We start from the raw sequence: 11,322 nt of genomic DNA, 5'->3' as shown, positions 1-11,322 counted from the left end.
ACAACAGGACCGAACCCTAGTTGTAAGTCGAGGACTACCTGTATGGGTTGATCTGCTGCAAATGGGCAAGGCCTTCAGAGCTAGTGTTGCCCGTCTGGAAGGCATCCCTGAGGTCATCTGGCCCATCCCCTTGCTTACTAAAGGAATCCACACTGAAGCGTCCCCAGCCCAGCCTCTGCGGAAGAAGAGCCAGCCGCTTCTCTGCGTAGTTACTGAGGGATGTTTCTTGGAATAGATTGTGCTTACAATATACAGTTGTAACGGCACCCAATTCAGGAAATGGTGTCACCTTTACCACTGTCGTTGCAGACGTCACAAGAAATTTTTAAAAAAGTTTTCTGCTTGGGAGGAGAAAATTCCAGGCTCTTCTCGAGTTTCTGGGACAAACAGTTCAGGGAAACATGCATCACTTATTTGGGTGCCTCTAGTAACCGAAGAATGTTCCCACAACCAGCTGGGTTGTACGGCAAGAATATTAAAAATATTGTTAGAAGATAGCATCGCGAAGGGACATCCAGGGGGACAATAGTGTATCTTACCCGGGAGCGAAGGAGCCAGAAATAATTCAGATTATTGCAATGGTGGGATTCAATTAATTTAACAACTGGTTCTCTCCTGCTTGGGTGGCGGGGTTGGACTAGATGACCTACAAGGTCCTTTCCAACCCTGACTATCTGTTATTATCTCTCTGCTGTAATGGTTTCTTCCAACAACCAGTTCACCAAACTGCTCAGAAAGTTAACAACCGGTTCCCCGAAACCGGTGGGAACCGGCTGAATTGCACCACTGGATTATTGGCACCTCTTACAGGAAATCTGCATCCTGCATGCACGATGGGTTGGAGGAAAAAAAAATATCAGGATTTCTGAGAGAATAGAATGATAATAATTGAACCGTGTATCTTTTTTGAGGGTGGGAAGAATATGGAGAACAAGTTAAAAGTTTCTCTGTAAGAAATCAGCCTCGTTGCTTTCCTCCACAGTATTCAGTTCCCACGATCCCCAATTCGTATGTTTCACCGCTGGGGGTGGTGAGAATCGGAGTAGAAAGCACGGAAGGCAACACGTTGTTGGTTTTTGCGTTCTCGATTTCAAATTTTCAACAAATTTGCCTTTGCAATTTTTAACCCCCTGCAGGAATGGACCGGCTGGGCCGGTTCTGCTTTGCTCTCATTTTAATATTATCATACTGCCTAATTTTTAAACCATAGGATGGTAATGTAGATTAGTCCGACTTATGACTGCAATTGAGCCCAATGTTCTGGTTGTAGGTTATGCTGGTGATCTTTTTTTGCAATGGTTGTTAAAAGTGAACGCCGATTTTATGACCTTGTTTGCAATGTTTGTTAATTGAACGCCGATTTTGTGACCTTTATCTGCAATGGTTGTTAACCAAACCCAGTGTTTGCAGTGAGGCATTTTTGAGGGAACCATCCACGAATGCTAGTTTATATGAACCTTTTTCGCCTGGTTGAGGTCCGTCATCACTTTGAACGGTTGATAATCAACTGGTCATAAGTGGAGGACTACCCCTAGACTTGTGATGGCGAACCTATGGCACGCATGCCACAGGCAAACTTACCTCACAGCGCATGTGGGCACCTCACAGCTGATTTTTTCGGCTGGCTTGAGGCCTTTTTCGGCCTCCCAGAGGCTTGGAAGAAGCCTCTGCAAGGCTTTGCAGGCCGAATAGTAGGCCCATCTCATCACTTCCTGTAATACTGGAAGTGATGAAATGGGCATATTATTCGCCCTGAAAAGCCTCTGGGAGGCGAAAAAGGCCTCAAACCAGCTGAAAATCAGCTCTGAGGCGCAGTGTGTGTGGGGAGATTGTGCGTGCATGCGCAGGGGGCGTGGGGAGGGGTGCGTGGCTTGCATTCTGGGTGCTGGTACACGAGTGCCTGCACAATTTTTAGCGCACGAGCCCAAAAAGGTTAGCCACTACTGCTCTCAACAGAACCTGGGTATTCCCTCAGCCTTGGTGCCTTCCCTTCTCAAATTTTACCCGCTCCTGAAGAAAGTGTCAGCATTGGGTAAATGTTTACCGCCGTGTTTCTTGAGTTTGGCCCCTGTTAAGACTTTTGGACTTCAACTCCCAAAATTCCCCAGCCACCCATGAATTCTGGGAGTTGAAGTCCAGACCTCTTAAAAGGGCGGAGGTCGAGAAAGGCCGCTTCAAACATGGCAACACCATCGAAGAAATGTGCTTGACTTCGCGAAAAATATAACATCGTTTTTATTGTATAAAAACCTAGGCTCACAATAAAAAAAAGAACTAAAAATACCTCGTAAATAAATTAGCACGGTTCCATTTGGAGGTATTATATTTCCCCAATCCTGATCTCTTCTTTAAAAAAATTGACAAACCAGGACAATCAAGGCCTATATACAATCAAGAGTCACACATTTGCCCGGCTGGATGCAAATTTCCGAAGCAGTTGGCTGCTTTTTTTTTGCTGTGAAGGGCCGGGAAAAACGTCTATGGATGGAGAGAACGAAGGAGGACCCCCCCGTTTGCATATAAAATGGCATCCTAAACCCATAATAGCTCTCCTACAACCACGCCTTTATCCAGGATAGCCAGATAAGCCAGAAACCTGCAGTCGATTGGAGAGGTTGGTGCTGGAAAGAAAAACAATTTTTAAAAGTTGTTCAGGAAAAGGATATCTTTGAAAGCCCGGACTCAGGTGTTCACTTGCAAATTCCTTCAGGCGGAGAATCCAGAAAAGGATGTTATTTTTTTTTCCATGGGAGACAAATGGAAAGAAATGAAAAGGTAGACGAGAGAACCCTGGGTGGGATTTTTAAAGAGAGAGGGAAGGAGGGAGGGTGCCTGTACGAAGGTACAGAATGCAACTTTTTGGAGATGCAGCTCTTTCGAAGGAATCTGTTCCTCTCCAATGCTCAAAAAGAAAGGAAGGAAGGAAGGAAGAAAGAGAAAGGAAGGAAGGAAGGAAAGGAGGAAGGAAAGAAGGAAAGAAAGAAAGGAAGGAAGGAAGGAAGGAAAGGAGGAAGGAAAGAAAGGAAGGAAGGAAGGAAGGAAGGAAGGAAGGAAGGAAGGAAGGAAGGAAGGAAAAAGGAAGGAAGGAAGGAAGGAAGGAAAGGAGGAAAGAAAGAAAGAAAGAAAGAAAGGAAGGAAGGAAGGAAGGAAGGAAGGAAGGAAGGAAGGAAGGAAGGAAGGAAGGAAGGAAAGGAAGGAAGGAAGGAAGGAAGGAAAGGAAGGAAAGAAAGGAAGGAAGGAAGGAAGGAAAGGAGGAAGGAAAGAAGGAAAGGAAGGAAGGAAGGAAGGAAGGAAGGAAGGAAGGAAGGAAGGAAGGAAGGGAAGGGAAGGAAGGAAAGAAAGAAAGACATGGAGCTAAAAGATGGAGAATGGTGCGGGGAGATAATTCCGTTGCTGCAATGCAGCGTTTTGTCCCCTATCTTCCTATCGCTAAGGTGACAATCAGTTTTGTCTGGCAGGTAGAATCTCTTCAAAGTGACAGTAATATTTAAGGAAGAAAGGAGGGAAGGAAGGAAGGAGGGAGGGAGGGAGGAAGGGAAAGAGAGAAGGAAGGAAGACAAAAAAGAGAAAAAGAAATAGAAAGGAGAGAAAGAAAGACAAAGAGAAAGAAGAGCAAACAGAGAGAAAGTGGAAGAAAAAGAGAGAAAGAGAGAAAAAAGAGAGAAAGAAAGGAAAATAAAAGAAAGAGCAATCTGTAACCCTCTGCTATGAGGGGTGGAAGAAAGTGCGGAAGATACTAAAGTCCCATGCCAGGGGCCCTGGGTGTCATTTTGCCCAGAGGGGCACCTTCGCAGCGCTCATGCCCGTCCTGTCAACACTCCTGCGAGGAGGTGGAACATGACTCTGGAAAGAAGGTGGCGAGGGCAGGATAGGACCATGATGGCGAACCTACGGTATGTCTGCCACAGGTGGCACCCAGAGCCATTTGTGTGGGCACGCGAGCCCCAGGCCAACTTACCTCGCCGGGCCGAAAAACAGGGCCGTTTCATCACTTCCGGTATTTCTGGAAATACCGGAAGTGGCTAAACGGACCCTTTTTTCGGCCTACAAAGACTACAGAGGCTTCCCTCGAGCCTCTGGCAGGCCGAAAAAGGCCCGAAAATCAGCTGGGAGGTGTGTGCATGCACAGTGCAGGTAAAGGGAGGGGAGGTGGCGAGGATCGTGCGTGTATGCGCAGGAGGCATGGGGGAGTCCTGCGCATTATGTTCTGGGTGCTGGCACGCAAGCAGGCGCACCATTTTCGGCACAGGAGCCCCAAAAGGTTAGACACCACTGGGTTAGGAGTTAGTTGTCCTGGTGCTGCCCCCATCCTGCCCCGAACCCAAAACTGCCTTTTGGATGACTTGATGAGGGGGTTCCAACGTTCATTATCTTGGTTCAGGTGTGTCTCTACCTTCTTCAAGGAGAACAAAGTGCTGGTTTTATTAGGTGCTGTTTCAGAAACAAGGCCAGGGACCACCAGCGATTCTTGGGGTCCGTAGAGGGATCTCGAGCTGATGTGACCCCCCCAGGCCCGGTCTCTGCACCTGGTGTAAGTGGCATTGAGAAGGCTGGGGTGGCGGGCACAGCCGTTGCTGGAAGTTTTATGAAGCGGACTCGGTCCCGCTGGCTTTATGCTTTTTTGGAGAACTGCGTGGAAAAAATCCGGGCGATTCTTTTCATTTCCTCTTCGGGCAGAGGAAGGGGCACCGGGCTCGGCTTGGGATGGATTGGCCTTCGGTGAGGAATTCCCGGGGCCTGGCTTCGGTCCTCTCCAGCCTGAAACGGAGATAAAAGGGATAATATGGCGCTCAAGAGCTTCTTTTGTCGTTCTTATACAGAGAATCATTTCAAAAAAAGGAAAAAAACCCGATTTCTACGGTGATTACAGACGTTGCTCTGGGAGTGAGACGGGCAGTTCCTAAGTTTGGTGCATAGGTGAATTAAATAAATAAATAACAACTTAAAGGTTCAGGAATAGGAGTTCCTTTTAGGGAACAATTGATTTGCTGGCCCCAGAGTCGCTTTGCAAAAAAGATGGATGTCATATACAAAATAGATAGATAGATGATAGATAGATATATAAATAGATGATAGATAGATAGATAGATGATAGAAGATAGAGATGATAGATAGATAGATAGATAGATAGATAGATAGATAGATAGATATAAATAGATGATAGATGATAGATAGATAGATGATAGATAGATATAAATAGATGATAGATGATAGATAGATAGATGATAGATAGATAGATAGATAGATAGATAGATAGATAGATAGATAGATAGATAGATAGATAGACAGATAGATGGATGGATGGATGGATGGATAGGCAGGCAGGCAGGCCAACAGATAGACAGGTACAATACAGACAGACAAACTGATTGACCAACAGACAGACAGACAGAATAGAATAGATTAGAATTCTTTATTGGCCATCAAGCCATGCCCACCAAACCGGTGGTAAAATTGTTCGAATCCCACCATTGCCTAAGAACTGTTTCAGGCTCAAGGACTGTCATAAGTGGAGGATTAAGGAGCCCCTGTGGAGCAGGGGTTAGAGTGCAGTGCTGCAAGCTACTTCGGCTGCAGCCCGCTGCCTACAATTTGGCAGATCAAATCTCACCAGGATCAAGGTGGACTCAGCCTTCCCTCCTTCCGAGGTGGGTCAAACGAGGACCCAGATGGTTGGGTGGCAAGAGGCTGACTCTGTAAACCGCTTAGACAGGGCTCCTTCCTTCCTTCCTTCCTCCCTCCCTCTCTCCTTCCTTCCTCTCTCCTTCCTTCCTTCCTCTCTCCTTCCTTCCTTCCTTCCTTTCCTTCCTCCCTCTCTCCTTCCTTCCTTCCCTTCCTTCCTTCCTTCCTTCCTTCCTTCCTTCCTTCGTCCTTCCTTCCTTCCTCCCTCCCTCCTTCCCTTCCTCCCTCTCTCCTTCCTTCCTCTTCCTTCCTTCCTTCCTTCCTTCCTTCTAAAGGTCGACTCAGCCTTCCCTCCTTCCGAGGTGGGTCAAACGAGGACCCAGATGGTTGGGGGCAAATAGGCTGACTCTGTAAACCGCTTAGAGAGGGCTGTAAAAGCACTATCAAGCGGTTATATAAGTCTTAAGTGCTGTTGCTCTTGCTACTACAGGCATTGTAGAAAAGAGGGCAAGGGGGGCTGGATCGCCGAGAATCACCACAGGCCATCATCCCGCGACAGACCAGCATCCTTGAAACGCTCTTTAATCCCCTACCACTGCTCTGCAAACGTATTTCTTCAAACTGCCTTCTTTACAACAGGGGGGGGAAAATTCTCTTTTTTTTCCATTCCAAGTTTGAATTTTGCTGATGAAGGGGCCGGCTTGGGGACGAGCCCAAAGAATTTAGCTGCAGCCGTGGGTGGGGTGGCCATTAAAAACCTCTGTCCTGCAATATTAAACGCTCCCTTTTGCGAAAGGGCAGCCCAGCCAGGCGGCTGGTCACAAGCTATTCGTGGCCCTGCCACCTTTCACCCACTGAGGGGGGCCTGTTTATCCTTTCCCACCTGCACCCTGAAGCTCTAGGAAGGGCGGGAGATTTCGAGAAAAGGGGCCGAGTGCTCGGCCGAGTTCGGCTTATCCAAGCAATAAACCCGGTCGCTAATAATACACTCGGCTGCACTTTCGCCTCGGCTCAGTTCTAGGGACCACGCCGACCGGTTTTTTCCTCTCTCCTTTGTTTTTTTCCTCTTTTTCTTTTTTTTTGCAAACGGCTGCATCTCAGTCCCCAGGGTCGTCAAAATAAGTGTGCCAGGGAAGAAGGCCGTGGCTTAAAAAAAAGCTCCCCAGGAGGCTTGCAAAATAGTAGGTAGGTAGGTAGGTAGGTAGGTAGATGATAAACAGATATCAGATAGACAGACAATAACATAGGTAGGTAGGTAGATAAATATACAGACAGATGGATGGATAAAGAGATAGACAGACAGACAGACAGATAGAAACAGATAGATGGATGGATATCAGATAGACAGACAGATAAGACAGATAGATAGATGTACAGATAGGTAGATGGATAAAGATAGATAGATGATAAACAGATCAGATAGACAGACAATAACATAGGTAGGTAGGTAGATAAATATACAGATGGATGGATAAAGAGATAGATAGATAGATAGATAGATAGATAGATAGATAGATAGATAGATAGATAGATAGATAGATAGATAGATAGATAGATAGATAGATAGATAGATAGATAGATAGACAGACAGAAATACAGATAGATGGATGGATAAAGAGATAGATGATAAGCAGGTATCATAGATGACATAAGACAATAAGAAAGATATTATAGATAGATAGAAATGATAAACAGATATCAGATACATGACAGTCAAGATATAGATAAATATAGAGATAGATATACAGATAGATGATAAACAGATATCAGATAGACAGATAAGACAGATAGATGTACGGATAGGTAGATGGATAAAGATAGATGATAAACAGGTATCAGATAGATAGGCAATAACATAGATAGATATACAGATAGATAGATGGATAAAAGGATAGATGATAACAGATATAGATGACATAAGACAATAAGAAAGATATAGATAGAAATGATAAACAGATATCAGATACATGACAGATAAGATATATAGATAAATAGATGATAAACAGATATTAGACAATAACACAGATACACAGATAGATAGATAGATAGATAGATAGATAGATAGATAGAGATAGAAGATATAGATGATAGATAAATAGATGATAGATAAATAGATGATAAAGATACATAGATGAAATTTATTTATTGGATTTTTATCCTGCCTTTATTACTCTATAAGTAACTCAAAGTAGTGAACATACATGCTCCTTCCTACTCCCGTATTCCCCACAACAACAACCCTGTGAGGCGGGTTGGGCTGAGAAAGAAGGACTGGCCCAGCCAACTTTCAGGCCAATGGTAGGACTAGAACTCCCCATCTCCTGGTGATTGGCCCAAAAGCCACCCAGCTGACTTTCACATGTACGCACACGTGTTTGCGCACGCACGCACACACCTTTGGGACACGTTCAGGCTGGTTCTCAGCCCCCAAATGCTGTAACTTTCCAGTTGCTGGCGGGCCGGGCTGAAAGTTCAAAGACAAATGACACCTGGATCGGGTGTCGGGCCTCCTATTTTTATACACGCTTATTTGCACTTCATCCGGAGATCCCTGTGATGCTGACAGGGCTGCTGGAAGCGTCTTTAAGAGAGGCTGGCAAAAGATGGCAGCTGGCTCCCCTTCTCCTGCCCGGCTGCAGGCCGGTGTGTTGTTGCTGCCGCCTCCGCCGAAACCTCATCCGGCTGCAGCCGGCTCTGGTTTGCTTGATTCAGCAAGGGACTCGGCCGGTCGGGAAAAGGAAGGCTTCGTTCAGGCTCCCTCTGCTGATCAACCTGGCTCAGGTTGGCTCACCTCCAGCCCAAGGGATCTCAGAGGAGCGGGAAGGATTCCGGTACCCATCTTCAACGTTCTGGTCACCATTAAAAAACCGTTAGCTCCCTGGCCTTTTGGGGCGCCAGGCACTGGATCCGTGGAGAGAGGAGGGAGCGTGGTTCTGTGCGCTGCCTGCATCCCACGGATGGGGCATCGGTTGTTTGTGTGGCACACTTTCTGGCATCTATATCTATATCTATCTATCTATCTATCTATCTATCTATCTATCTATCTATCTATCTATCTATCTATCTATCTATCTCTATCTATCTATCTATCTATCTATCTATCTATCTCTATCTATCCATCCATCCATCCATCCATCCATCCATCCATCCATCCATCCATCTATCATCTATCTATCTATCTATCTATCTATCTATCTATCTATCTATCTATCTATCTATCTATCTATCTATCTATCTATCTATCATCTATCTCTCTATCTATCTATCCATCCATCCATCCATCCATCCATCCATCCATCCATCCATCCATCCATCCATCCATCTATCTATCTATCTATCTATCTATCTATCTATCTATCTATCTATCTATCTATCTATCTATCTATCTATCTATCTCTTTCTATCTCTTTCTATCATGTATCTATCAATCTATCTATCAATGAATCCATCCATCCATCCATCCAGGGGTGACAGGGCAGCAGATCAGGATTTGTGTGTGTGTGTGGGGGGGGGGCTGCCACAGAGAAGAGGGAGCCAATCTATTCTCCAAAACGCCTGAAGGCAGGACAAGAAGCAGATAACAGATTATCAGAGTTGGAAGGGACCTTGTAGGTCATCTAGTCCAACCCCCCTGCCCAAGCGGGAGACCCTACACCATTTCTGACCAATGGCAGTCCAGTCTCTTCTTGAAATCCTCCAGGGATGAAGCTCCCACAACCCCCGAAGGCAACTTCTGTTCCATGGGTTGATTGTCCTCCCTGTCAGAAAGTTTCTCCTTATTTCCAGGTTGAATCTCTCCTTGGTCAATTTCCATCCATTATTCCTTGTCTGGCCTTTGGGGACCTTGGAGAATAGCTTGACCCCTTCCTCCTCTCTGGGGCAGCCCCTCAAATATTGGAAGATGCTCTCCTGTCTCCCCTGGTCCTTCTCCTCCCTAGACTAGCCAGGCCCAGTTCCTGCAACCATCCATCATATGTTTTAACCTCCAGTCCCCTCATCATCCTGGTTGCTCTTCTCTGCCCTTTTTCTAGAGTCTCAACATCTTTTTTATAGTGTGGTGACCAAAACTGGATGCAGTACTCTAGGTGTGGCCTTACTAAGGCTTTACAGAGTGGTATTAGCACCTCCCTTGATCTCGATTATATCCCTCTGTTCATGCAACTTAGGATTGCGTTGGCTTTTTTGGCTGTAGCAACAGATGGAAACTCATCCAGGAGAGAAGCAACCTGGAACTAAGGAGAAACTTCCTAACAGGGAGGACAATTAACCAGCGGAACTACTTGCCACCAGAAGTTGTGGATGCTCCAACACTGGAGGTTTTCCAGAAGAGACTGGACAGCTATTTGTCCAAAGTGGTATAGGGCTGTGATGGTGAACCTAGGGCGTACGTGCTGGAAGTGGCATGAAGAGCCATCTCGCCGGGCACACCAGCCGCCATCGCCCATTGCTCTTCCAGGTTCTGATACGCACTGGCCACCTAGTCTTACGGGTTTTTTTTAAGGCGCACACGTGCACCAAAAAACGGGTGGCCATTGCGCATGCACGTTAGAAACCAGCCAGCCACCTAGTCTTCCGGTTTATAACAGGCATGCACGCACAAAGGCCAGGTGGCCGGTGCGCATGGGAGCCGCTCCTCTGGTTTCTGGTGCACGCGCGTGTGCATTTCCAACCCTCGGTGCCTTTTTGGTGCGCGCGCGCGCGCTCCCGTTTCGCCACTCAGCGCCGAAAAGGTTAACCACCCACCTGGTATAAGGGCCTCCTGTTTGAGCAGAGGGTTGGACTAGATGATCTCCAAGGCCCCGTTCAGCTCTATTCTGACTGACTGAATCTGACTGAGTGATTGACAGGGAGAAACAAGGAACCGGTGGAACAGCTTTTGCTACCAGAAGTTGTGGGTGCTCCATTGCTGGAGGTCTTCAAGAAGAGATTGGACAGCCATTGGTCTGAAAATGGGATCACGTCTGCTGCTTGAGCAGTCGGGGCTGGACTATAAGACCTCTAAGGCCCCTTCCTGCCCTATTCTGACTGATTGTCTAAGAGTTGCTCTACGGTACCGCTACGGCCTGAAAAACCCAACTGCTAATCTCTCTCCAGGAAGGAGGAACCATTTCTGAGGCCGGGATCCATCCGGATCGAAATCAGGAGTGTTCAACCTTGCATGGCTGGCTGGGGAATTCTGGGAGCTGAAGTCCACAAGTCAACCCAACAGGACGGACACAGACTCCAGGGAGGAAAATTAGGACTGCAGAAAGAACAATGGCTACCCACCTGCCTTCCATGGAGGACCTGTATATACTGCATAAGTCAAAAAGAGGGCTGTGAAAATATCTACACACCCCTCACATCCCGGACATAAACTGTTTCAACTCCTTCCCTCAAAACAAGGCTATAGAGCCCTGCACACCAGAACAACTAGACACAAGGGGAGTTTTTCCCCCCAAAATGCCATCTCTCTGCTAAACAAATTATTCCCTCAACACTGTCCAACTATTTACTAAGTCTGCCCTACTATTGCTATTAACCTTCTCATCACTCCTTATCGCCCATCCCCTCCCACTTGTGACTGCATGACTGTAACCTTGTCGCTTGTATCCTTACGATTTATATGGACTGTTTCCTGGTAGGATTTGATTGCTTATTGTACCCTATGACTGTCATTAAATGTTGTACCTGTTGATTCTGGACTCTTGACAAATGTCT

General features: G+C 46.3%; 1 protein-coding gene across 1 annotated transcript in view; it reads right to left on the bottom strand.

The window, feature by feature from the left end:
* Nucleotides 1-2,464: 2,464 nt before the first annotated feature.
* The window catches only part of C2CD3 (C2 domain containing 3 centriole elongation regulator), a 78,110-nt gene continuing 69,252 nt past the window's right edge, over nt 2,465-11,322 (bottom strand). Inside the window, exon 33 of the mRNA XM_087937848.1 lies at nt 2,465-4,758. Coding sequence (XP_087793974.1) covers nt 4,612-4,758 — 147 coding nt within the window. The 3' untranslated portion in view covers nt 2,465-4,611. The remainder of the gene's footprint in view (nt 4,759-11,322) is intronic.

The sequence above is a fragment of the Pseudonaja textilis genome, chromosome 7 (assembly GCF_049901715.1).
Source record: "Pseudonaja textilis isolate UNSWEBS1 chromosome 7, rPseTex1.2, whole genome shotgun sequence".
In the NCBI taxonomy this organism is placed as follows: domain Eukaryota; kingdom Metazoa; phylum Chordata; class Lepidosauria; order Squamata; family Elapidae; genus Pseudonaja; species Pseudonaja textilis.
Note: the sequence above shows the minus strand (reverse complement) of the source record. Positions and strands in the feature narration are given on the sequence as shown.